Consider the following 27,627-nt stretch of genomic DNA (forward strand, 5'->3'; position numbering starts at 1 on the left):
ACCTCCAAATGTTAAAAATGAAAGCTACATTATGAATTAAGTAGGTTTTCCCTACCACTGTAATAAAAATTAGAAAATTGTCAGAAATAATAGTGAATATTATCATCTTTTAAGTTTTAATTTTTATCTCATTCTTTTACATGAATATTTCACTGCTTGGTATCACTTATCAAGTAGTTTGCCTTCACTGGTTCTTAACTTTAGACTTCATGATCATTTATGAGGAATGTTGCAAATCATTTCCTAAAATTCCATTTAGGAAAGAAAATTTAATTTTTTAAATTTGTAAAATTTAAATGTATCCTCACTCTCACTTGAATTCCAAAATGTTTACTGGGAAGGCAAGAAGTAATTAAGGTTAGAGCCATCAATCTGAGAAGGGCATCTAATGCTGGTTATTCCCTTGGAAATCTATCAGCAACTGAATGTAATTCATCATAAGTTTCTATGGAAGTGTAAGAAATGGCTGAAAGCAGCTGATGTAGAGCACCACTGAGAATCATTAAAAAAAAAAAAAGGTGTAAGAAAAGTCATTCTGTGCCACCAGGGAAGCCCAAGTGATCAGAAGAAATTCACAAGGTCTATTCACTGCATTTTATACCCTTTACTCATGAGACCCTCGGACCACTCAGAACTTTCAAGTTCAGAATGTGAGGTGGAAGAGAAGCTCTGTTGGAGGCAAAACCATCAGTGCTCCTAACATTACAGTTACCGTAAGGGAGGGGAGAGAAAAACCCTACATACAAAATTATCTGTGGATGGATAACACAAGCCATCTAGGCAGGGCAGCCCACCAACAACTTTTGGAAGCATCATGGGACAGAGGTATAAGCATGTTAAAAGATGCCCCTGCATTCCAGAGTCCACGGTACCCAGAGCACCGTGAGGGGGGACTCTTCCTCCCACATGTCCTCCAGCCATCCTCCTCTCGTCAGAGAAGTGCAGGTTATGCTTTTGAAAGATTCTGAGCAAAATCCTTACGATTTCTTTAATTTAGGTACTTTAAATAAAAAAGCACACTTTAATCAGGTGAGAAATTAATTTATATGAAAAAATTCCTAAACAATGGAAGATTATTACATACTAACTGCCCCTGACTCAACAAAGCTGTCAACTAAGAATTTATTTATTTTTAAACAAAGAATTTAAACTAAAAATTAGCAGTTGAATGTCTCAAATCTAATTATAAAATCTACAAATTATTTATATATATATATTCTTATAGGGCTTCCCTTGTAGTTCAGTGAGTAAAGAATCTGCCTACAACGCAGGAGATCCAGGTTTGATCCCTGAGCCAGGAAGATCCACTAGAGAAGGAAATGGCAACCCATTCTAGTATTCTTGCCTGGAGAACCCCATGGACAGAGGAGCCTGGCAGGCTATAGTCCATGGGGTCACAAGAATCGGACATGACTTAGCGATTAAACTACCACCACATATATTCTTATATGGGGCTTCTCTGGTGGCTCAGATGGTAAAGAATCCTCCTGCAATGTGGGAGACCTGGGTTCAATCCATGGGTTGGGAAGATCCCCTGGAGAAGGGAATGGCTACCCACTCCAGGATTCCTGCCTGTAGAATTCTATGGACAGAGAGGCCTAGCAGGCTATAGTCCATGGGGTTGCAAAGGGTTGGACGCAACTGAGCAACTTTCACTTTCACAAATTATACAGATGCAATTATGTAAAAAACAAGCTTAGAACTCACCTGAACTTGCTTGAAAACAAGCAAAAATGCTGGTACCTTCTTATGTTATTTATCAAAGAATTAAAAAAAAAGAAAGAAAATCATCCCCCAGAAAAAAACATTAAGGCTTTCCAAGAAGACCCAAAAAACATTAATAGGAACTCTCAAAAAAAAAAAAAAAAGTAATATACTTACATCCCGCAAAAACAACTGTTCCAAATATGTTATCTTCTACTGAGAAAACCACATTTGTTCCACTACTTGCAGAAGCAGAAATGTTGCGAATCTTGATTGCAACATTTTCCCCATCAAGATGGATAAGGGGACAATGTATACTGCCAATCTGTGCTGATAACACTTTTTCTTGAGTTACACAACATACTGTTAGATCTGAGCCTGCAAGTATCACTTTGTCTTGAGGAAAAACCTTAGTCTGAGAATCAGGAGGCACTAGAAAGAGCAAAAGGAATTATAAATACTTTAGAAGTCTTTTACATAAATTAGCCCAGTGTACATAAACCACAGTTAGGTACTTTGAAATAATGGTGACTCAAAAAGTCCCTCCAGGTTTCAAAGGAGCAAGACACACACAAGAAATAAAATGTGTGTGGTTTTATTTATGATGGGGTGATAGGGGGGAGTGGAAGGGATTGCAGATCAATGTATATGGTTACAGGTTAATATTAATATCTAAGAAGTCCAAAGGTTGATATTAAGCAGGTTTATATCTACCATGTGAAAAATCCACACCAAAAAAAGCTGTATGTTAAGGAATTCCACTTCTTTGAAATTACTGTATGTGTTTAGATCAGATGTCTTACTTTCCATTAACCTACATATATGGTTAAGTATTCCACATCCTAAAAAGCACTTTAAAAAAAAATAGCCCAACTCTCTATATGTTAATGGAAGCCACCCCTTTGTTTTTATTTTCCTAAGTAGCCAATTTAAGAAAAGTATCTCTAGTCTCTTTTCTACCTACTCATTCTTTAATCTCCTGCAATCTGGCTTGTACTCTGATACTTATTAAAATGGTTCCATGGCCCAACTGCTCAATCAAATGGCCACTTCTTAGTAATCTTTCCTTCAACTCCCAGAGCATCTGCTATGTTGCCTAAAGTCTTCCTCTGCAAAATTCCCTTCTCTCTTGGGGTATAGACTACTGACTTTTGCTACTCTTAACACTCTGGCTGCTATTTGCTTTGCTGGCCTCTTTCTTCCATCATTCCTCCTCATACCAGCTTCTAAGGGATCTGTCCTTGGTTTTCATGCCCCTTTCCTTGAGTTATGTTAGCCTTCAAGATTTAAAAAATTTCACATCATGTATATTAATGATTCTCAAATACACAGTTGACCCTTGAACAATACGGGTTTGAACTGCCTGGGTTCACTTTTACATGGATTTTTTTCAATAGTAAATATGACAGGATTTGTGGTTGGTTGAATCTTTGGGTGTGAAACCACAGATATGGGGGTTCCTCGGGCACAGAGGCCAACTATAAATTATATATGGACTTTCCTCTACACAGAGGGTCAGAGCCCCTAACCTCCAGTTGTTCACAGATCAACTAGATAACTCCAGTTCCAACTAATCACCTGGATGCTGAACTTGTATTCCCAACTGACAATAAGAAGTTGCTCCCAGACACTTCACAGCTATCTCAAGCTTAACACTCAACACATTAAAATTAAATTTATCTTTCCTACCCAGTTTGTTCATATTGTTCTGTCTCATTGGACAGAATCACCAGATACCCAGATGCCCAAACCAATAACCTTTTTTGGCTCTATTTCTCCCCTACCAAATACACAATCACTGATTCTGTCTTTTCATACCTCTCCTCCTTTTTATTTCTAAACCCAGCTGTCCTACTTTATACTTGTCTTTTGCTGAACTACAAGATTCTTATTAGTCTGCTTGCTCCTAGTCCCTCCTTCCTCTGGCCATTTCTCCATATAGTCACTAGAGTGAATAATCCATAATGATCATCAGCCTTTTTAAGGACTTCATTTCACTTTCAACAATATTCCAGGCCCTTTCTCACACTGCCAACATTATACCTGCGTATGAGTTTTGGTCAATGTACAGATGATTTGGGGTAAACTTGCAGATTCCTGCAATGTTCTCTGCAATAACTCTGCAGCTCAGAGGGGTCTGCTCTATCGGCAAGAAATTGAGAGCTAATTTTTAAAAATATGGACTTGATATGATAACATAAAAATCTTAAATGTTCTTTAATGCTGATCCAAACTGACTTTTAAACCTAGACATTTATCCAATCCCTCAGAATGTTCTTTTAAAAAAAACAGATTTCTGAAGCCTCAGAGTTTCTGAATCAAAATGTTCTGGGATGGAAGACATGGAAGATCCCTAGGTGACCCTTGTGCATCCAAATGGGTTCTGAGAACTAAAAGCTTAAACTCAGCCCTACCCTTAAGCAAGACTAATCTAATTCACCTGAAACAAAAAGGTTTAAATAGGCACTTACAGGAGATGTTCTTCAGTAGGCTCCAGTCACTCCACTCTTTGTGACCAGAGAACTGAGGATCGTCAATGTAGCATCTAATCCCCACATAGTGAAGGGCACACTCCAGGGGCATGTCTGAAGTCCAGTTCCAATGATGAACTGTATCTTTGCCATTCAGAGTTGTGCTGTAGGTCACCTACAAAGTAAACACAGACACAAAACTCTATTTTCAAGTAGTATGTTCTGCTTTCCTTTAGGGTTAAAAAACAGACTGTATACAATTACCAGCAAAGTAAGTAAAACTGTTTTCTATAACATATTAAGGAGAGTTGGAGTAACAATAACTATGATTCACTTATGTTTACTTCTTCAACTTTAGGGCCTACTTCTTTTTATACTGATGTTCATATTATAAAACGCTCAATACACTTCATGAGAAAACACACCATTGCCTAAAATGGTCTCCGTTTGTCACAGAAAAAAATTTTTAATAGATTTTTATCTCCAAGAGTTAAAATCAGAAAGAGAAGAGCATTTCTACAAAATAAACTATTACTTTAGATTAGATATATTTTTTATAAAAGCACCATACATTTCAAACTTTACTTTTAAATATGCAATTTATAATAATATAGAAATTTTAATTTCAGTTGTGGAAAATGGGAAAGATTTTAATCAAATACATGAAGATATACTAAAAGTGACCTTGGGACTTGTGGTTAAAAATAACAGATTAAATAAATGTATTTCCTTCTCTTTATTTCATGAAATTCCTCTAACAACAGTAAAAGATTAAAAAAAAAAAAAAGGCACAGATGCACATGGGCAAAAAAATTGAAAAAACAACACCAGTAAGATTTTGGACACTGGAAAACAGATGGGCAAAGGTAACTGACTCAGAAGACTTGAGAAGAGCAAATCTTAAGCTGCCAGTGAGAAAGTCAGAAACAACATAATTTCGATCATAAAAAGGTCACAGGGCTCAGGAACTGGTTGTACTAGGTTATCCTGGAAATGCACAGTGCAGGTAAGGTGCTAAACTGGTAGCCTGACTAAAAGTTATTTGAAGATATATTAGGCACTCAAATCCCCTTCCACATTTTGTTCTACCAAAGGACTATTCTTCACCGTGGCTGAAGAATGGAGATTAACCCTTTGTAAAAGTGAAATAGAACTCCTCTGAATTTAATAGCCCTAGGAAGAACTAACAATGGGGAATACCGTACTAAAAACAGGGAGACTGTTAACTATGCATTCTAAAGGCTGGGGCACTCCTCCCTTTCTACCCTACTCAGCACCCGGGATACTGACAGCCAAGTACATATTCACTAGGTTAAGAGTCTAAACAAACTTTCCTAAGGAGTATATGAACAGGTCAAGATAAAAACCTAAAATAATAATAAGATTTTTATAGCTTGACAGTCCATCCTAAACAAGTATAATGAAGCACTAGTCAACAAGTCCCACACAGGCAAAAAGAAGTTCCAGTTAGACTTTATTTATTTATTTTTTTTGACTTGCTTTATTTTTTAAGACTCTCACTTAAATAAGAGCAGCAATCAGAATGACCAGAAAGTGAGAAAAAGTTATAATATGAAAGTCAAAATTCAAAATAAAGAAAAAAGCAGCTTGAAAAAACAGACTGCATAGAAAGAAAAATAAAAAATTGAAATCTGATATCCTCAAAGAAGAGATACTGCATCTATGAAAGAACATGACAGAAAACTTTAAATGACTAAGAATAAAAATGGGATCTCTTGTATATTAAAAAGTATATTAATAAAAACTTCAAAAGCACAAGATAAAGTTTAGGAAAAATTGCTCAGAAAATAAAATACTGATGCTAAGGATGCTAAGAAGTCTTAAAATACTAATGTAAGAATACTAAGAGAATTAGAGAAAAAGTTAGAAAGGTCCAGTCTCTAAAAAACAGAAATTCTAAGGAAAAAAGATAAAACAGAGGAAATCAAAGACATAAAATATGAAAATGTCCCAAGCTGACAGGCATGTGTTTTCAGACTGAAAGAGGCCTAATGAATGTCCACTGCAACAGATGAAGATAAATCCATAATAAGAAACAAATAGTAGAACACCAGGCTTCCCTGGTGGCTGAGAGGATAAAGCGTCTGCCTGCAAAGCAGGAGACCCGGGTTCGATCTCTGGGTTGGGAAGATCCCCTGGAGAAGGAAATGGCAACCCACTCCAGTATTCTTGCCTGGAGAATCCTATGGACAGAGGAGCATGATGGGCTACAGTCCACAGGGTCGCAAAGAGTCGGACATGACTGAGCGACTTCACACACACACAGTAGAACAATGGCTTCAAAATCTTGAGAAAATTTCCCAACCTAGAATTCTATACCCAGCTAAACTAGCAACCATGAGTGAATGTAGAATAAAGACTTTGTCAGAAATGTCGAGTCTCAATGTTTTTACCAAGTAGCACCTTACATTCCTACCAGAAGGGTATGAAAATTTCGACTGTTCTGGATCTTTTCAACATCTGGAATTGACAGTCTTTTAATTTTGTTGACAACTAATTTAAATTTTTTTAATAAAATATATTGGCAAGCTACCTGCAGTTAGCAAGGTATCAACAATAAATAGCAAATGAATTTAAGCTTCTACCAAAATGAGAAAGTAAGATGAAGACAAGGAATTCAGGAAAAAGAGAGTCCACCATAAGAAAAATAAAAAAGGAATCCTCTGGATGAGGATGAACCATAGCTTTCTAACAAATGTGTTGAAACACGTAGAGGTTTGTCCTGAATGGGTTACAGGCATGCTCAGGTACTAATCTCTTCAAACCAAGGGTCGGCTACTACAGGTGGAGGCTTCTGGAGCTTCTAAGAAAACTCTGGTCATAAGAATACTTAGCTATTTATCATGCTCTGTGCTTTTCAAATATTGGCAACATCCATGGGAACTCTTATACGACAAAGGCTGGGAAGTAAGTCAGAAGGCCCTCAGAGAGACTTAATCACAAAGGCAAAAGTGATAAAATATTAATATCCTTGAACATTTCATTAGATTTATACAACCTAGAAAGAATTTGGAATTGAATTAATGAAGCAGACAAGTAAAACTAAAAGCATGAGACAATATGAAAGGATGTACCCCCTCCAAAAAAGGAAAAAGTAAGAACAGTATACAGTACTTGGTTCAGCTTGAATAGTGTTTATATAATCATAACACAAATAACGATTACTGGCCTATCAAAAATTATAACAGAATGATATTGGAAAAACAGGAAGTGGAAAGAGCATGAGCACGCGTGTAAGTGCACATGCATGGGAGAGTGTGTCTGCAGCTGGGAATGGAGATGGGATTAAATTCTTATCTTTCATCGTGGGAAGTTAATAAGCAGTGCTTAAAACTTAAAATGAGAAACGCTGGGCTGGAAGAAGCACAAGCTGGAATCAACATTGCCAGGAGAAATATCAATAACTTCAGATATGCAGATGACACCACCCTTAATGGCAGAAAGTGAAGAGGAACTAAAAAGGCTCTTGATGAAAGTGAAAGAGGAGAGTGAAAAAGTTGGCTTAAAGCTCAACATTCAGAAAACTAAGGTCATGGCATCCGGTCCCATCACTTCATGGGAAATAGATGGGGAAACAGTGGAAACAGTGTCAGACTTTATTTTTGGGGGCTCCAAAATTACTGCAGATGGTGACTGCAGCCATGAAATTAAAAGACACTTACTCCTTGGAAGGAAAGTTATGACCAACCTAGAGAACATATTCAAAAGCAGAGACATTACTTTGCCAACAAAGGTCCATCTAGTCAAGGCTATGGTTTTTCCTGTGGTCATGTATGGATGTGAGAGTTGGACTGTGAAGAAAGCTGAGCACCCGAACAACTGATGCTTTTGAACTGTGATGTTGGAGAAGACTCTTGAGAGTCCCTTGGACTGCAAGGAGATCCAACCAGTCCATCCTAAAGGAGATCAGTCCTGGGTGTTCATTGGAAGGACTGATGCTAAAGCTGAAACTCCAATACTCTGGCCACCTCATGCGAAGAGTTGACTCACTGGAAAAGACTCTGATTCTGGGAGGGATTGGGGGCAGGAGGAGAAGGGGAGGACAGAGGATGAGATGGCTGGATGACAACACTGACTCAATGGACGTGAGTTTGAGTGAACTCCAGGAGTTGGTGATGGACAGGGAGGCCTGGCGTGCTGTGTTTCATGAGGTCACAAAGAGTCGGACATGACTGAGCGACTAAACTGAATTGAAAATTAAAAAAAAAAAAGGAAGAGTAATATAAATGTGCTAACTGGAAAAATGGAGACAATAAATAACCAGCTAAAAGAACTGAAAAGCATTGTTTATAGGTGAGAAAAACAAGAGGAAGAAAGGGGCCTGCATAACTACCAGGTGTCACGCACATTCTGGTCTGTGCAGAGCACAGCTTCCACAGCTGTTTGTGAGGATGTGGACAGAAATCTTCAAGTTGTAAGTGAAACACTATAAAAGAAACTTATAAATGAAACATTTATATTAGTAGTGTTTCATGATCTTTAGTGATCTTTAAACTATTACAAAATAATAGGATTATAATCTGTCATAGAATGACTGATTATAAGCAATTCTGCCTTAAATACTAATCCTAACAATATAATTACAAATAAAAATGTCACATTTTACTATGCAAAGGAATAACGTTTTAAAATTAATTTGTTCTATTGCTATTTTTCTTGCTTCTTGCTATTCTTCTTCAAAGATCATATTCCCCAAAGTAGGGAATTACTATTTTGACATTGCTATCTTGTTATGCATCTTGTGGCAGTGAGGTACACAACCTTAGAATAATATCTCCATTCATTTCTGCCTGATTTCACTTACATATCAAACAGTATCCCTCTTATTCTAGCATCCCTAAGTTAGGGAAAAAACACCTATTCCCCAAAGGAAGTAATGACAATGAAGAGCTGTTAAGTAGCTTTATAAATATCATATCATTTACAGTAGCAAATATCAGCACTACTTTACAAATAAGAAAAAGGTTTTGAGAAGTCATCTTAAGCTGGTAATTAGTAACCCAGAATACAAATGTTAGACCATAATAAAAAGCTACACAATACAATTTTAAATAAGTCATAGTTCTAAGACAACAATGCTAGATGATATCAAAGTTAGCTGCAAATCAGACTGACATTAAAACTAAAGAAAAGAGAGAGCATTTTAGATCGAGGTAATTAGAATGGGCTTCAAAATAAGGATTTGACCTGGGTCATGAAATGTGTATTCAGTTTACACAGGTGAAAAGGAGAGGGAGGGCATCTTAGATGAAGATAACAATACTGATTATGTAATACTGGTTAAGGGAAAGCACAGACTCTGCAATCAACTGTCAGTTGGGGTTTGAGTCCTGGCTCCTTTACTTTGTATCTTCCTGAGACTTTATATCTGAATCTGTAACATGGGGATGATAGTAACAGTGCCTCCCCCAGAGGCCTGATGTGAAGATGCAAATTATTAACATATAGAGAGCTTTCACATCAATGTCAGTAACACCAGAAGCACTGGATACATGATAACCACAATTATGGCTGCTATTGTTTCAAGGGTGTAATATATAGGTTGTCTATAAGGAAAAATAAGATTGTGACTATGAAATACAGAATAATTCCATTTATTATCTGCACTATCTTACCTATAAACTTTGGCAAAAAAAAATTGTAAAATCATGTTCTTCTAATTCTTAACTCTATAACTAGGCATATATCAAGTACATCAAAGAGTAAAAGGATAAAGAGGGAATTCCCACATACTAGCTGTCAACCTGTTTTGCTACTATGTCTCACTATTTCTCAGACAAAGAACAAACTGAAGACAGACCATAAAGTAACTATTCATAAACAGTATAAAAAAAAGCAGTACTACTAATATAAGAATGTTATTTTGGATTGAGATTAAATTCAAGTTTACAGATTTATGCAAAATTTCTCAACAATTACTATGCTGAAATATGTTTCAAAACATTTATGTTTATATTTATAATGTTAGATATTTATAATAATAATTAAATGAAGTTAAATGTATATTTTTATTCCATTTATGCAAAAACATGCATATAAAAAGGCTAGACAGGAATATACAAATATATTGTTTACTATATTCAAGTGACAGAATCATGGATTAAACTTACGTTAATTTCCTAAACTTCCTATAATTGTTACACATTATTTCATTAATTTAGTGATTTTTTTTATAGTCATAGCATACAGTTTTTAATGAATTCCAAAGGGATATCTGATCTACTTCTTTGATAATCAAAAGGTTCACTTTAAATTTAAAAAAAATAATTCAGTTTCTTTAGTGTCTTAGGAAAAAATCTAATTTTGTTTAAACTTACTAATTTTACAATTTCCATATTCTTTTTACGTAGAACTTTAATTTCCCAGATGACATTTGAGTAATGTGGAAAACCAGAACCTTTGTCATCCCACTTTAGGTGTAACGTAGAAGTTGAGAAGTCAGCAGACAAATTCAAGATCTCTGGAGTTTCTGGAATTAAGGCTTAAAAAAGGAGACAAAAGATAAAATTTAGTAAAAGAAGTAATGCTCCTCATATTGTAATTCCATTAATCAACTAATTTTAAACTCTATTCCTTCTTGATCTAAAAATAATTAAGGAGTAAAGCAAATTCTTATACCTAGTACTGAAAAGAGAATAAATATACGTATTTATTTGTACAAGCAGCTCCCAGTGATTCATCAGCCAGATCTGAGGAAATTATTTACCAACCAGCTGTTTCAAATCCATAATACAAACAGCAACTGGATTCCCACAACACTCTGGTGTCACTGGGTCTGGGATCTCCAAACAGGCAAAATCAGAGGGAAGTGAAAGAGCTTCCAGTGTGTGGATTATGTAAAGCTGGCCTTGGCAAAGCCTTCCATCTGCGTCCTTGGCTCCCTCCCCACTCATCTTCAATGTCACAGTCTCCACACTAGGGAAAGTCACCCACTTCTGGATGCAGTGAACTACAGCTGGCATTGGCACGTTGCTGTCACTCAGTTGTGTCTGTTAGCGACCCCAGAGCCCACCAGGCTCCTCTGTCCATGGGATTTCCCAGGCAAGAATACAGGAGTGGGTTCCCTTTCCTTCTCCAGGCTATCTGCCCAATCCAGAGACTGAACCTAAGTCTCCTGCATTGGTAGGCAGATTCTTTACCACTGAGACACCAGGGAAGCCCGCAACTGGCATAGGCAGCAGTAAATAGCAGCAAGATGGTGGTAATGAGATGAGGAGGCCAGTGGGATTCCATGCAGATCTAAGAAGCACTTAGCAGGATGTGGGAAGTCTTTCAGAAAGGTTAGTTTGCAGTGGTGGGCAAAAGGCCTGTAGGGAACTGAGAAAGAGATAATGTGACCCAGCAGGAGACAGCCAGGCTATGGTAAAAAGGATACAGCTCAGAATGCCACATATGGAAAAGAAAGGACAAATCTAATGGACATTTCAAACAAATGAAGAATTCGTATTGATAAGACATGAAAACATCCAAGATTTCCTCAAGTCACTAGCTCAGAAAGCAAGAAGAAAGGCAAAAGGAACCATGGACCATTGTGAAGAGAGGTGGGAGCCAGGCCATGACTAAGCGTCAAGGAAGAACAGACCATCACTGAAGCAGGGAGCAGACAGTAAGAATGGGGACCAGTGAGAGCATGCACACAGACTCAAGAGGAACTCACTGAGTGCAGCTCAAGAAATGAACCTAATACACAGATACAAAACAGCCAAAGCTTGAGAGCTAGTGACCCACAGTCACACTTTCAAGAAACCAGAGAACCCAGCAAGAATCCTGAGAGCAAAAGATGTAGAAGCAGCAGAAGGCAGAGAAAATCTGGAATCGCTAAGATCAAAAGAAATGGGCTGTCACCCAGGCCCAGGAAAACAGAGTTCAGAAGTTCAGAAGGTCTGAGAAAAGACCACTGATGGTGGTGAGGGTACCATCAATTCTTAAGAAACAATGCTGGCAGGGCAACTGGCTCTGAAGCTGCATTACAAAAGGTAATGAGAAAAAACATGCTCAAGGATAGGGCCTCTCACAGGGAGAAAACTGGTAAACTAAAAAAGAAAGAAAAAAAAGCAGCAAGAGTAAGGAGTTCTTAAAATTCTTAAATTCAAAAATTCTTTGCACCTACAAGGGATGAGTATCGTATGGAAAAACTTAGGGGGTCAGTGGAAAACACGCACGATATGAACCTGTTCTATAAAATTCGGGCTTTCTAGTAGGTAGGGCTCTTTTTTGCCTGTGCTCTCCTCAAATGACAGTTAAGGTGATGGTAACTTCAAAATCACTGCAGATGGTGACTGTGGCCATGAAATTAAAAGATGCTTGCTTGTTGGAAGAAAAGCTACAACAAAGCTAGACAGCATATACATTAAAAAACAGAGACATCACTTTGCTGACAAAGTTCTGTATAGTCAAACCTATAGTTTTTCCAGTAGTCATGTACGGATGAGAGCTGGACCATTAGAAAGGCAAGTGCGGAAGAACTGACGCTTTCAGACCGCGGTGCTGGAGAAGACTCTTCAAGAGTCCCTTGGACAACAAGGAGATCAAACCAGTCGATCCTAAAGGAAATCAACCCCGAATATTCATTGGAAGCACCAATGCTGAAGCTGAAGTTCCAACACTTTGGCCACCTGATGTGAAGAGCCGACTCACTGCAAAAGACTCTGATGCTAGAAAGGATTGAGGGCAGGAAGAGAAAGGGGCAACAGAGGATGAGATGGTTGGATGGCATCACCAACTCAATGGACATGAATCTGAGTGAACCTTCAGATAGTAAAGGACAGGGAAGTCTGGCATGCTGCAGTCCATGGGGTCGCAAAGAGTAAGACATGACTTAGCAACTGAACTACAACTGTTATACAGCTACATAAAGACAGTGGAAGATTCTTTATAGGAGAAGTTTAAGTGGGAAACTGCTTTTAAAAAAAGAAGGAGCAAATGAGGAGCAACAAGCTGATTCAGAGCCAGAAGGGCCAAGTTCAAGGTGGCAGGGCAACCACAGACAGCAGAGGCTGCCAAGAACTTGGATCCTTCAAATGTTTCAAGAAGTTACGATAGAGTAACTTAAAATTATGCAACATGAGAGTATTTTATTAAGGCAACATTCATCTATTAAAATGCTTCCCTCTCTGAAAAGTATACATAATTAACATTTTATTGAAACAGCAGTAGTCTATTCTTCAAAACCCAAGTCATAGCTAATATTTCAAGCTAAAAACAGAAGCAGTCATAATTACAAGTGAAAAGATTAAACATACTTCTTTTCACAATTTCATAGTAAACTGCTTTCATGTACCTGGGAAGCTCCCCGAAGCGCCCATTAACTGTCATCTGCCTTTCTCTCCAGCTAAAATGCACTTGAGGACAATGTTAACTTGCTTTCTACAAACTTTTCAGCTAGAAAAAAAATATCATCAGTCTTATTTGTGAAGCTGGTATATCTTTGCCCATAACTTCCATGTCCCTTCCACCTTAGGCCATCAGAAGACGGGAGCTTTCCCAGGTCTTTCTAAAAGGATCCACAGTATTTATTCTGCCTCAGACAGATCCAAATTTTTATTTTAAGAAACTTAAGAGATTAAAAATCTTACAAAGACTTATTTTTTCCCTTGTCCTTGTTAATTAGAAGTGTATTGTTACGTGCTAAGTCACTTCAGTTGTGTCCGACTCTCTGTGATGCTATGAACTGTAAACCGCCAGGCTCCCTGTCCATGGGGATTCTCCAGGCAAGTATATTGGAGGGGGTTGCCATGCCCTCCTCCAGGGGATCTTCCTGACCCAGGGATCAAACACACATCTCTTCTGTCTCCTGCATTGGCTGCTGCTGCTACTGCTAAGTCACTTCACTCGTGTACGACTCTGTGTGACCCCAGAGACGGTAGCGCACCAGGCTCCCCCGTCCCTAGGATTCTCCAGGCAAGAACACTGGAATGGGTTGCTATTTCCTTCTCCAATGCATGAAAGTGAAAAGTGAAAGTGAAGTCGCTCAGTCGTGTACGACTCTTCGCGACCCCATGGACTACAGCCCACCAGGCTCCTCCGCCCATGGGATTTTCTAGGCAAGAGTATTGGAGTGGGCTGCCATTGCCTTCTCCTCTCTTGCGTTGGCAGGCAGGCTCTTTACCACTGGTGCCACCTGGGAAGCCCAGAAGTTTATCAGATATATGTATATACTTTAAATCTCTTCTTTGCTCTGTATGTATACTTTTGAAAGGATCTTAAGATCTCATAGCTTTATTTAGTAGCAAATTGCCAAAGTACCCAAATCTTCCGATGTACAGCTCCATACCATTTCACAGCATCTCTTCCACATGACAGATGTTCAAAGGTTTACTGATGGACCTGCCTCCCTCTCTTATATTCATGTAATTTGCTATTTGTTTTCTTGAGTAGTGGTAGTAATAACTTAGCATTGGGATACTGTTTAGCTAATATTCTAATCATGATGAGAACCATTATTATTAAAAATGCTATCTGGCTCAGTGGTAAAGAACACGCTTGCCAATGTAGGAGATGTGGGTTTGATCCCGGGGTCGGGAAGGTCCCCTGGAGGAGGAAATAGCAACCCATTCCAGTATTCTTGCCTGGGAAATCCCAGGGACAGAGGAGCTGGCAGACTGCAGGGTACAAAGAGTCAGACATGACTGAAGCGACTTAGCATGCACAATAAACTTCTAATTGACAAGGACAAGCACAAAAATAAGTCTTTGCAAGATTTTTAATCTCTTAATAACTTTTTGTAAGATTTGGTCTATTAATCAAATGTTACCTAGAGTCCGTCCTGATTTGCCTTTCTAACGCTGTTATCTTCAAGTAGTTTTCCAGATGGAATGTTCTTACTCCCTACTAAAAAAGCAGACAACACAAATTGGCTCTTTGACGGAGTCCTGGGGAAATTTTTTTAAATCTGGAATAAAATTAAGTTAGATTCCTCATACCTCACTACAAAATAATTCCAGATGGATGAAAGATTTAAGCATGCTAACAAAACCAAAATCCCCCAAATATCATGAGATCCTAATATATAAAAATGAAAACTTGTGGTGTGAAAAACATCACAAAGTTTAAATTTAGGAAAATATTTATGGGAAAAGATTTATAACAAATAGGACATAATCGATAATCATACTACACAGAGAGCACTTGTGAACTGAGAAGGAAATATGAATTTTAAACATGAGAGAAAATTTACAAAGGACACAAGTAGCTCAGAAAAAGAATAAAAATGACAGATAATTTTTAAAAAGTAAACACAGAAATATAAAAACAACAATGCTGTAATTTGGGGGGCCATCAGATTTCAGGGGCCAAATTAAGAGAGAAGGACAATATGCGTAGTCCTGGCTAGGATGCAGACAAGCAGGCATGCTCTCATATGATGTCTGCGAGAATGCAAAAAGATTCAAAATTTTGGAGGAACAAGTGGTAATGGATATTGAGTCATAAAAAGGAAATGTTTCCAACACAGCATTCCCAATTCTATGACTTTAGCTTAAGAAAATCATCACACAAATTCAGCAATGTAGATGTGCATAAAATGTTCATTAAAGCATTGGATATAATATTGAAAAGGTAGAAGTAAAAATCTCAATGATAATAATCACTGACAATCCCAAACTCCCTAACTATCCCTTCCTGCTACCCTTCCCACCTGGTCTGGAACTGGTATGCACAGAGGACTATATTTCAAATGGATAACTAATAAGGACCTACTGTTCATATAATCAAAGCTATGGTTTTTCCAGTAGCCATGTATGAATGTGACAGTTGGATTATAAAGAAGACTGAGTGCCAAAGAACTGATGCTTTCGAACTGTGGTGCTGGAGAAGACTCTTCAGAATCCATTGCACAACAAGGAGATCAAACCAATCAATCCTAAAGGAAATCAGCCCTGAATATTCATTCGAAGGACCGAGGCTGAAGTTGAAACTCCAATACTTTGGCCACCCGATGGGAAGAGCCAACTCACTGGAAAAGACCCTTATGTTAGGAAAGATTGAGGATGCAAGAGGAGAAGGGGGTGGCAGAGGATGAGATGGCTGGATGGCATCACCAACTCAATGGACCTGAGTTTGAGCAAACTCTGGGAGATAGTGAAGGATAAGGAACCCTAGTGTGCTGGAGTCCATGGGGTCATGAAGAGTTGGATAGGACTTAAGTGACTGAACAATAATAGTAACTGTATAGAACAGGGAACTCTGCTCCGTATTATGTAACAACCTAAATGGGAAAAGAATCTAAAAAGAACAGATACATGTATATGTATAAATGGAAAAAAAAAAAAAAGACATCAACCTAGTTCAGCTTTACAAGGCCTCTATTTAAAATGAGAAAATGAGTCTTCCCTAGTGGCTCAGATGGTAAAGAATCTGCCAGCAATGCAAGGGATCTGGGTTCAATCTCTGGGTCAGGAAGATCCCCTGGAGAAGAGAATGTCCACCCATTCCAGTATTTTTGCCTAGAGAATTCCATGAACAGAGGATCCTGGTGGTCTTCAGTCCATGGGGTTGCAGAGTCAGACGCAACTGACTAACACACACACATTTGATTATAATAAGTAGTATAATAAGCTAAATAATAAAATATAACTTGCTAAAAATAAAATACAATTTGCTTAAAAAAAATCAATGACAAAGTAATTATGGTACCTCCATTCAATGGAATACTATGCAACCTATAAAAATGGAGATTTACATAATAACTTGAAACTCTATATAGTCTGGTAAGCCTATTATAAAGTAATATAAACTTTACTGTTTATATATATACACACACACAGAGAGAGAGAAAATACATGTAATTAACACTATTTAACAAAATACAAGTATTAACAATATTTCTCTGCAGGTACTGGCATCATGGCTGATCTATACAAAATAATCTCACATGGATCTCATGTATAACTACAGAAAGAAAATAACAAACATGGCTCTTCTCTCTTTTATCCTGAAGACAGCCTTAAATAGCACTTTCCCCAGACCAGCCAGAAGAGAAAATGAGACAGGTTCTAAATTCCTGGACAGCATGCTTGTTATTATCCTTTCAAAATCTGTGCTATCTCAGACACAGACCACTCCAAACAAGCATTCTGTCTGTAAAACTGGCCAGATCACTTACATTTTCTTTCCCCTGCTTCAGCGTAAGTCATCCTTGTAAGACTCTCTATAATATCATTATAACACCATCCCATAATAGTTGTCAGAAGGCAACACACGTGTTTAGCCAACCATTAGAAGAGTCAAGACAACTAGGGTTTTTAAGATCTCACTACACAGAAAAATTTCCATTTCCATCAGCCTGGGTTTATTCATGCTTCCACCCAGCTCGAAGCATTATATCCTAGGTATTCGGTCAACACATCTGTAAAAGATACCGGTGAAGTACAAGGCACTGGACCAGACACTAGTGGCAGAAGACAGAGTCTCTGCCCTTGGGGAGCCTATTTTCTTATAAGGGAAACACACAGGGAGCACCTACTTCCATAATAAATTATTTATGCAATTGTGAGAAATGCCACAAAAGAGAGATACAGACTGCCAAAACGAATGGGGTCTCCTCTGGGCAGGGATGGTCAAAGACTAGTTCCTTGAGACGGCTGAAGAACTCTGAAAGGCGTGCAGAAATCAACAAAGCAGACGGGGAGGGGGAATGTTTCCAACTGTGGGAAGGACCTTAGCCTCTGCAGCACCTATTTGCTTGAGCAGAGGAAGAGTTTGCTTTCATCGTGATCTTGCCTGTGCTCCACAGTTGGAAGTGCGATCCACTGGGTACATGGGCGTATTAGTATAACAACAGATATCGAAGAATGGTACATTTCTGTCAACTATAAAGCATTACAATACTAACAAAGTCACCATTCTGAGATATTCGCAAATCAATTTTCTTTTCAAATACTTACAAACATTTTTTTCATTTAGTATGAATTTACTTTTGGAACTTCCAAACTCATATAAAGGGTTTACTGTTATTTCATAATCACCAGGTAAAAGAGGTGAGATTTTAGTATTTTTCTCCAATTGATAACAAGAACGGGACCTGAAATATAAGAAATCAAAATTCAACTAGCAGATAAACTTGAGTGCAATTTTCATAAAAACTTGATTGACAAAAGATGCACTGAAAAATACTTCATGTTCTTTTGTATACAAAAATATGACAGGTCATATTGCATTTCAAGACTGAAAAAAGAGAGGAAAGTGGTAAGTCCATCAATGTAGTGGTAGTAAAACTAACCAGATTGAATCAGAAAGTAAACAGAGTAAGCAGAGATGATTCTCTCCAGAATCTTAGGATTTCAGCATGCCCTTCAAAGCCCCACCCCAACTTTCTCTGGGCAGGCTTGTCCCCCACCTCACACACCTGCCGCCCACTTGTGGACCACACCATCACAGGGTTCCCATCACTGGGACTTCAACTCAGCCTGTCTGCTCCCTGGTTCAGTCATACAAAATGTTCTCACCAGCTCTGCTTTCAAAGAGCTTCTAGTTCCCCACCCATTACCTCTCAGACAAAAGTGAGTTTTTCCTCTGTGGTTCCATAGGCTTTTGTATCTTTACAGGGAATGTTTACATGCTCTGTTATTCACATACATTTTTAACTTCACATAAAAACTTTAATTCAAGCAAAAGGACTTTGGGTGCCTCCTGCATCCCTGCCCTGTTCCGCACAGGCTTCCTCTCATTACTCACCTAGGACTGAGGACTTGAAAGGGTCGGCTCGCCTCCTCTCAACCTCACCTGTGAGGTTTCTTTATGTGCCAGCAACACAAAACCACCTGAATTCTAAAAATCAGGCTTTTCACACTTTGATACCATGGTACCCAATATCCTCCCCGGCTGGAATGGCTTTTTGTCCTATTTCTTGTGAGCAAATTGAATATTCCTACTCCACAACCATGCTTCTGACAGCCTCTCTGGACCTCATGCTCCTTAGTCAGTGCTCCCTCAGACCGTCACAATTTCCATCAGCACTTAATCCATAGCATCGTTATGATCTGCTTCTTGTGAACTCCTGGGGCCAGGATAACTTCCTCTCTGTAGGGCCTGCGGTGGTTATTAGTGTGATTTACCAGATTTTTCAGATTCTCCCCTTCTGGGTGCAAAGGAAGATGGCCCTTCCCTGCTCCTCTGAAGTGAGGCATGGCCATGTGACACTGTTCATGGAGAAACTGAGTGGAAGTCACATCTCTCACGTCAGGAAGGAAGCTCTGAAAGGCCGCGCTTCCCTTCTGCCCCGTCCCAGTGCATTAAAAGATGAGAGTCCCCTGGCCTCAGTCCCTGAGGGCAGGACGAGGGGCAGAGACGCCAGATGACCCCACGATAGACACAAGACACAAGCAAGAGTAATCCTTTATTTTCACTGCAGAAAACAACGATATAAAACCTGAGGGTTGTCTCTGCAACAAAACCAAGCTCAACGTGGCTGATGAACGAGCACAACACAACTAATGCTCGATAAATCTACATGCACTGGGAAAAAACCTGAGTGTACTTAAATCCACATTTATGTCACTTTACAGTAGGACCACTCATCAGCACACTGGTGCCGGGAGCTCTGTACTGAACTTCTCTGGCATTGCGAAACAGCTCTGAGGCCTGCTGGGGTCAGGGAGGAGCACGCAGAGTGTTCCGGCCTGCAGACACCCTGAGGGCTTCCACTGCAGGCCTCGGGACTTGTAGCTACTGCAAGAGAGGGTAAGGTGGTGTGACAGAACCTGCCACTTGCCTCCTAGCACCCACCTCCCCGCTCCCCTGAGTGACATTACCCCAGGTTTACTCAGGCACATTGCCATCAGCTCTGAGAACACATCACCCAGCCTCTCACGCAAAGAGGTTTGGCCGCTGGATGAAGTTCTGCCAGTGAGACAGAGGCAGACATCTCTTCAGGGAGGCTCTGAAGAAAATCATCCTTCCTCTCCTTCCTGCTTCCTGGAATGCAGACATGACAGCCACGCCGGAGCAGCATCTTGAACCAGGAGACCACACACTCAAGACGGCAGAGCACCACGGGAAACAGGAGTCTGGGTCTCTCGTGGCCACGTGCACGCACCCACGTCAGCCTTGAACTGCTCACTCCGGACCTTTTACGTGAGAGTAAATGACTGTCTACTAAACTGCCACTACTGACATGTTCTATTGGAATCTGAACTTGAACTTCACTGATACAGGCAGGCATTGGTCTAGGACAGACCAGTAAAGCTTTCCCACAGCTTATCAGAACCCACAGCCCATGAGAAGTGTGTCCCATACTCAAAATTCCCATGACAAAAGAATCAAAGTCATGGCCAAGGGAAGGGTTTGTTTCCACCCTGATTGAAGTTAAGAGTCACCTTTTTAGGAAACAGAGAGCTAGGATTTAAAATTTCTTTTAGAAATTTCCAGAATAAAATCTTTATATTCTAAAATTAAACACAAGGAACCTTTAGGTTATAACTCTAAATTAACCAAAGTATTTCCATTACCGGTTCTCAATGCAAACTTCGTAAGAAGCACCACGATCTGCTCCAGAAGGTGCTCTCCAAGAACAGTCCCACACTTGTAAATTGTTAGTTACACACTTCAAGTCATGAGGAGTACCTGGAGAAGGAGAAACAACACACACACACACACACACACAATGCATATGAATTTAACTGCACTGTAAAGGTCAGCAAGTCAAAACCATCCCCAGATATAAGTACAAGCTATGTGTCTGCAGAGGGCCCAAGTTCTTTATGCAGAGATGAACCTGCAGTCACAGGAGGTGACTGGTTTTCTATTTCTTTTTTGTAGCTTTGGTTTAAAGAAGCTAGCAAGTAAACTGATGAAAGTGGGCCAACCACTAGACCACTTAGGGGTTAGGCCTCTCTCAAAAATTCCACTTCCAGGCAACTAATATAAATAGAGGGAGTGACTGTACTGATTGAATGAAGAGACCAAGAAAGGGCCTGGGAGAATTTTAATCTACAATGACCCCATTTGCAAAAAAACAAAAAAAAATTTTTTTTTAAGTAACTCTAAGACTCTAAGTAAAAATAAAAACTATGTATCTCTTCTACCACAAACATAGCTTCTCAGCACTCCTAACTACTACTGCTTCACAGCTTGTTACTGGACTGCCACCTATACAGAAATCCCATAGCCAATCTTTAGGCTTTTATGAAGCATATCATATACATGGTAATAAACTCACGTGAGTCTCTGGAAAATAGATATTTTGTGTAGGCCTAAACAACTAAAAGGTGACAAGCAATTCAGAAGATTCTAGTCCTAATAGTACTGACTGACACAACATTGGCTCATGGAGTACATAAACACTATACAGTGAAAAACTCATTCTAAAAAGACAATGGAAAAGAAAGAAAGGAGAGGACAGAAGGAGGGAAATAGGGAGGAAAAATGGAAGAAGGGAGAAAAGAGAAGGAGGGAAAGCAATCAGAGTGTGAAAAAAGGTATTCTATCTCAGATTCTCCATATAAATATCTATTAAAAAGGCTTCTTCCTTAATTTTTACACATTATTGGTATGATATTCACGATAGCAATAAATTATAAAGCTATAAGATAGAAAACAAAAACATCAGGAACACATTATAAATCATTAGTAACGTAACAATGTTATTTAATAGTAATTTTTGGGGAAAAAAGGTACGTTTAATTATGAAAATAACATAAAAACTAAGCTCAGAGGCAGAGGATAAAAATGTTCTTTGTACAGTAAGCGAGGTAACACCTACAAACATTCTTAATGCTTTTAAATAGGATAAAAATGAATAATACAAAATTTAAAGTAGATATTTGGATTTCACTTGTATGACATTCTGAAAGGCAAGATTACAGACAGAAAATAGGCCAGTGTCGGCTGGAGGTGGGGAAGGGAGGGGCTCACGGCAGAGGAACAGGGGCATTTTCTGGAATGATGGATCTGCCCTGAGTCTTGATTGCTCAGGTGGTTACATGACTGTATGCATTTGTCAAAACTAATAGAACTTTATCCTAAAAGGGTGAATTTTATTTTATTCTAACAGGAAGTCATACCTTACTTTTTTAAAGGGGAAAGAATACTTAGAACTATCTCTTTATGGGCCTTTTTAAAAGAAACCAAAAGTACGTTTTAAAACATGACAAAGAAATGAAGTTTAACCACAACCTGAAGGGTTCAATATAGACTCAAGATCACTTCCTAATCCAAACAGTAATGACACTGCAATTAGTTCATCTTCTCTGACTCTGATGCACTTACTTTTTTTCTGGCTGTTTACTTGATTTGTTAAATACAGAAGCACAGCTGTTAATAAGAGCCACTGGAAATTTGAAGTCATCCTCATTCTTTTGCTGTCCACCAACCAGGATGGTTGTTTCAAACATAAAGAAATGTCCATCATCTGTGCGCTGCAATCAGTTCTGCATAAGGAGAAAAGAATTTCAAATGGTGTTCAAACTGGTTCAAGACACTCCTTATCCTGTGCACCTCAACACTGAAAATGGATACTGACAAATACCGAAACCTGCTGCACATTAAAGCCACGGAGAGACAACTAGACTCAGCTGGCCTGGCTTTGGGGGACGTGCCAGTTGGACACAGCTGCTGCTCCGGGAGCTGTTATAGGGTCAATTTTCAAATGATAGGCTTCAAGTTCAAGATTACAACAGAGCACATATTTATCAACCCTCAGTACTGCTAGAACAGAGAAAAGCAGTGCCTAAAACCAAGGCCTTGACAATTTTAAGTGATACATGCAATGGCATTTTTAATTAGTATATATTACACTTTTACAGTCACTTATTTACGAGAAGACTGGTTTTCTTTTCCATGTACACTGTGATGTTAAGTTTCTATTTCACGTACTTTTAGACAGTTTAAAGAAAATAGTAGGGTCATAAGTCACATATGGAGGACTGCAGATGTGACAGAAATACTGACAACACACAAATGACTGAAATGTAACGAACACTCCAACAGCTCTAGCCGGGAAGGGGCCACTAGTAAACGAGACTTCAACCCGGATCTGCTGGAAACTGAAAGCACAGGACGAAGAGTGACTGGCCCTGGTGAGCAGCATGGAGGGGCTGCAGCAGAAGGAGGCGCTGTTCAACCCGAGAGCTCCCAGAGGTACCTGTCAGCCCACCCAGCACCAGGGCCCCCTCTAGACACCAGAAACTGAGCCAGACAAAGTCCCTGCCATCAAGGACCTTAGATGCTAGTTCTGGAGATACATAAGTAAACAAGGAAGAAATTTAAGGTCCTGATACAAATTTTAAAAACCAGAGTAAGTCGATGTGCATGGAAGTGTGTAAGTGATGGTCTATTCTCTGGGCTGGGATGTGACTGACCAGAAGCCTGCCATGGTAAGATCAGGGAAAGAGTGGCAAGAGCAAATACAAGGACCCTAAAATGAGGACCGCTCACCAGGTTCAAAAGTCAGGAAGAGGGGCTGAGAGGACGTGGGCCGGTCAGGCCACAGAGAGCCTGAGGTCATCTAAAGGACACGCGCTTTTATGGGGTCGAGATATAAGCCACTGGAGTGTTTTCATCAGGGGAGATCCACGATTCGATCTGCACTTTGGCAAGATTTCTCTTGCTTCTATATGGAGCACAGACTCTAGGGGAGAACGGAGGCTGAGGAACCAACGTCCCAATAAGATAATCAGTGGTGAGGACTAGGGTTCTAAAAGGAGACGGTGAGAGGCCATCAGATTCAGGATCTGTTCCAGAGATGGGGGACCTTAACAAGCCATCATAGGCAGGGCAGGGTGGTGGTTAAAAACAGGTTCTGAATCGCAGCTTCTGTACCTACTGTGTAACTTGAACCACTCTATGCTTCAGTTTCCCCGTCGGTGAAGTAAGGATGATAACTGAATCCTTCTTTTCAGTCTGTTGTGAAGATTGAATTGTAAATATATGCAAGTCACTTGGAAGAGTGCCAAAGACATGTAAGTGCTATAAGCGTATTTTTGTACATTATGTAAGGTGAAGAGAGAAGTCAAAAATGACTCCTATATTTGGTGGGAAAATAACACTGGATGGATAGTGCATACTCAGTCACTCAGTCACGTGTGATTCTTTGTGACCCCATGGACTGCAGCCTGCCAGGCTCCTCCATCCATGGGACTTCCCAGGCAAGGGTACTGGAGTGCGTTGCAATGTTCTACTCCAGGGGATCTTTCCAGCCCAGGGATCGAACCCATGTCTCCTGGACTGGCAGGCAAATTCTCTACCACTGAGCCACCTGGGAAGTTCCTGGATGATGTGCCGTGCTTAGTCACTCAGTCACGTCTGACTCTTCATAACCCCATGACCTGTAGCCTGCCAGGCTCCTCTGTCCATGGGGATTTTCAGGCAAGAATACTGAAGTGGGTTACCATGTCCTACTCCAGGGGATCTCCCCGACCCAGGGATTGAACCCAGGTCTCCCACAATGAAGGTAGATTCTTTACCAACTGAGCTACCTAGGAAGCCCAAGAATACTGGAGTGGGTAGCCTATCCCTTCTCCAGGGAATCTTCCCAACCCAGGAATCGAACCGTGGTCTCCTGTATTACAGGTGGATTCTTTATGAGCTGAGATACCAGGGAAGCCCTCTTGGATGGATAGTGGTACCAATTAAGTTCTCTCTGCCTGCATGAAGATGGAGGCAGTGATTCATGGAGCCTAAGCTCAAAGATTCCAAGATCTGTTGGATAAGTCAATTTTGACATGCTCCTATGCCCCACTCCCAATAGAAGTGTCCTCCCTGCAGAACACCAAAAAAATGTTGAGGACACAGAGCACTAATAAAGACATGGCCGTCAGAGGAAAGCCTTTCACAACTGACCCTGATGTATTCCTCTGAGTAACGATGTTCCCGTCCACTGTTACTGAATGAAACTTGCCAGCAACGAGTCCCCAAAGTGTGCTGAAAATTCCTTGTCAGACCTAATATTACCTCATTTGTATATTGGAATAGACAACTAAGGATCATAAAACATATAAGCAAAGACTAAATCATTAAAGAGGAATTCAGGATAAAAAGTGTCACCAAGAGGAAAATAAAAATTACTGCCACAGGAAACAGGGATAATATGAGAAACAGGAAAACTAGAAACACACAAAACAAACAGAAAACCACCTCTCGTCTTCTCTACGTAGGCACAGTCATAAAAACAAGAAGAGGATGCAATTAAAAAGGAATAATCAGAAACAAAAATAGCTCTTACACATTACATACAATGGCTGATATTAAAAGACTTCTAATGTGGTTTTTCCAGTGGTCATGTATGGATGTGAGAGTTGGACTGGGAAGAAAGCTGAGTGCTGAAGAATTGATGCTTTTGAACCGGGTGTTGGAGAAGACTCTTGAGAGTCGCTTGGACTGCAAGGAGATCCAACCAGTCCATTCTGAAGGAGATCAGCCCTGGGATTTCTTTGGAAGGAATGATGCGAAAGCTGAAACTCCAGTACTTTGGCCACCTCATGCGAAGACTTGACTCATTGGAAAAGACTCTGATGCTGGGAGGGATTGGGGGCAGGAGGAGAAAGGGACGACAGAGGATGAGATGGCCGGATGACATCACTGACTCGATGGACGTGAGTCTGAGTGAACTCCGGGAGATGGTGATGGACAGGGAGGCCTGGCGTGCTGCAATTCATGGGGTCGCAGAGTCGGACACGACTGAGCGACTGAATTGAACTGAATGAAAGATAAAACATTGAGTAATCTTTCAGAATAAACAAAAGACAGAAAAATGTGAGAAGAGATATGAGCAACAGGAAATTGGGGGAAAAAAACACAGTGATTGAACATCTGAGAAACTGGAACCTACTAACAAGAGAATTCAAGAAACACATTTCTTAGTGAAAGCAAATGACGAGATGGCCGCCTGTTAACTGCTGAGCACTGTCACACACGGTCTTAACCAAACAAATACGAGGGACAAGCATACAATTCAAGTGTTCGCCATTCGTTTCTGGATGAATAACTTCCTAATCAATCACAGGGTTGCTGAGTTTACTTATTAGAATGAAAATGTATTCATGGAATGTCTAAAATGCCAACTGCTAAAGTTAGGTGGCGTGCACAGGAAAAGCTGAGTAAAGAGACCAAACATGACCATACCAGGACTGAAACAATCACAGCCCATATTCACAGAGTGTCTGTACGTTATCTTGAAATAAATCGATTCCTCACTACAAGATTACATTTGTTCTAGAAAAGAGAAGAGTGTCCATGAAGTGGCAGGTGGGGGATGGAGGCGCCCGAGGACGGCTCTGGACTCTGGACGGGGGTGCTGTGCACGCAAGACTTTCACCCTGGCTCCATTACTAGTGATGGTGTGACTGAGTGCAAGTCACTCGATCCCTCCTGGCTTCAGCCTCAACCAGGGCGGCAGGGAGGCAAGCTGCGCCCAGGGTCTCTGTGAGAGGTTCCCCCAGGTAGGCAGGGATATTCCGCTCCAGTGGGCAGGCACAGCACACTGTGCCAACAGTCCCATTAGGGACTCCACTGAGCAGGTCTGTGAGGGTCAGGGTCGGGGTGCTCAGGAACAGAAGAATCAATGTCACTGTCACCAAGGCCGGCTTAGCTGAAAATAGCCAAGATGATAAAAAGGACTTTTTTGTTACAACATTTACACAGAAAACCTTCAGTAAGACATTGAGGCCATACAGTATCAATATGCTCATCAAGTATCTGACTTCTCTACCAAAGGGACTGACTGGAGGCTGGAGCAACACACGAACAGAGCTTTCCAGTGAACAGAAAATGAGGACACAGGAAACTTGTCTCTACTCCCTCCCGACAGATACATTGTCAGAACTTACTTTTTTCCACCAATGCCTTATTCCTTAGAGGAAAGCATACCTTTTATTGAATTTCAGGAGCTAATTTTCAAAACTAGGCAAGCTGTCTCTCAACACAAAGAACACAAATGTAAATGCCAGAGGGGTAAGAGGGAAGAAATCACATAGGCAGGTGCCAACTAGAGCCCTATGTCCTTGCATGGGGGAGGGCCACCTGCTTGCAAAGTGGCAGCTACGGGCCTTGTTTTGCCAGATTTTCTTCTTTTTCAAGAGTAGGTAGAATCTGGGATTTTACATGAAAAACTCAAACTTTTAAGCATAAAGCAGCTCATTCATATTTTTCAAACATCCTAAAGGACAAACAGTGGACTCATTAGAAAAGGCCCTGATGCTAGGAAAGATTGAGGGCAGCAGGAGAAGGGGGCGACAGAAGATGAGATGGCTGGATGGCATCACTGACTCAATGCACATAGGTCTGAACAAACTCTGGGAGACAGTGAAGGACAGGGAAGCCTGCAGTGCTGCAGTCCATGGGGTTGCAAAGAGTCGGATACGACTTACTGACTGAACAATAATGAAAGGCCAAATGAGGTATGTCTTTGGGCTGCCCAAGGGCTACCAGTGTGTCTCCTGAGTGATGTAATTACCTTAAAGGATTCCAAAATGTCAATAAATCCTCTGTTTAGGAAAAC

The 27,627-nt window shown here is 40.1% G+C and overlaps 1 protein-coding gene across 2 annotated transcripts in view; it reads right to left on the bottom strand.

Moving 5' to 3' along the window:
* The window catches only part of LIFR (LIF receptor subunit alpha), a 77,587-nt gene that overhangs the window by 30,978 nt on the left and 18,982 nt on the right, over positions 1-27,627 (bottom strand). The window contains exons 2-7 of one of the 2 annotated variants that reach the window (XM_040262360.1): positions 22,401-22,561; positions 20,642-20,756; positions 18,080-18,216; positions 10,514-10,677; positions 4,176-4,350; positions 1,882-2,136 (exon numbers count right to left, since the gene is read on the bottom strand). In XM_040262360.1, coding sequence (XP_040118294.1) covers positions 1,882-2,136; positions 4,176-4,350; positions 10,514-10,677; positions 18,080-18,216; positions 20,642-20,756; positions 22,401-22,542 — 988 coding nt within the window. In that variant the 5' untranslated portion in view covers positions 22,543-22,561. Of the gene's footprint in view, positions 1-1,881; positions 2,137-4,175; positions 4,351-10,513; positions 10,678-18,079; positions 18,217-20,641; positions 20,757-22,400; positions 24,051-27,627 lie in introns of those variants that run through there. The other variant, XM_040262361.1, reaches the window with a different exon arrangement.

This window comes from Oryx dammah, unplaced genomic scaffold (genome assembly GCF_014754425.2).
Source record: "Oryx dammah isolate SB20612 unplaced genomic scaffold, SCBI_Odam_1.1 HiC_scaffold_20, whole genome shotgun sequence".
Classification (NCBI taxonomy): domain Eukaryota; kingdom Metazoa; phylum Chordata; class Mammalia; order Artiodactyla; family Bovidae; genus Oryx; species Oryx dammah.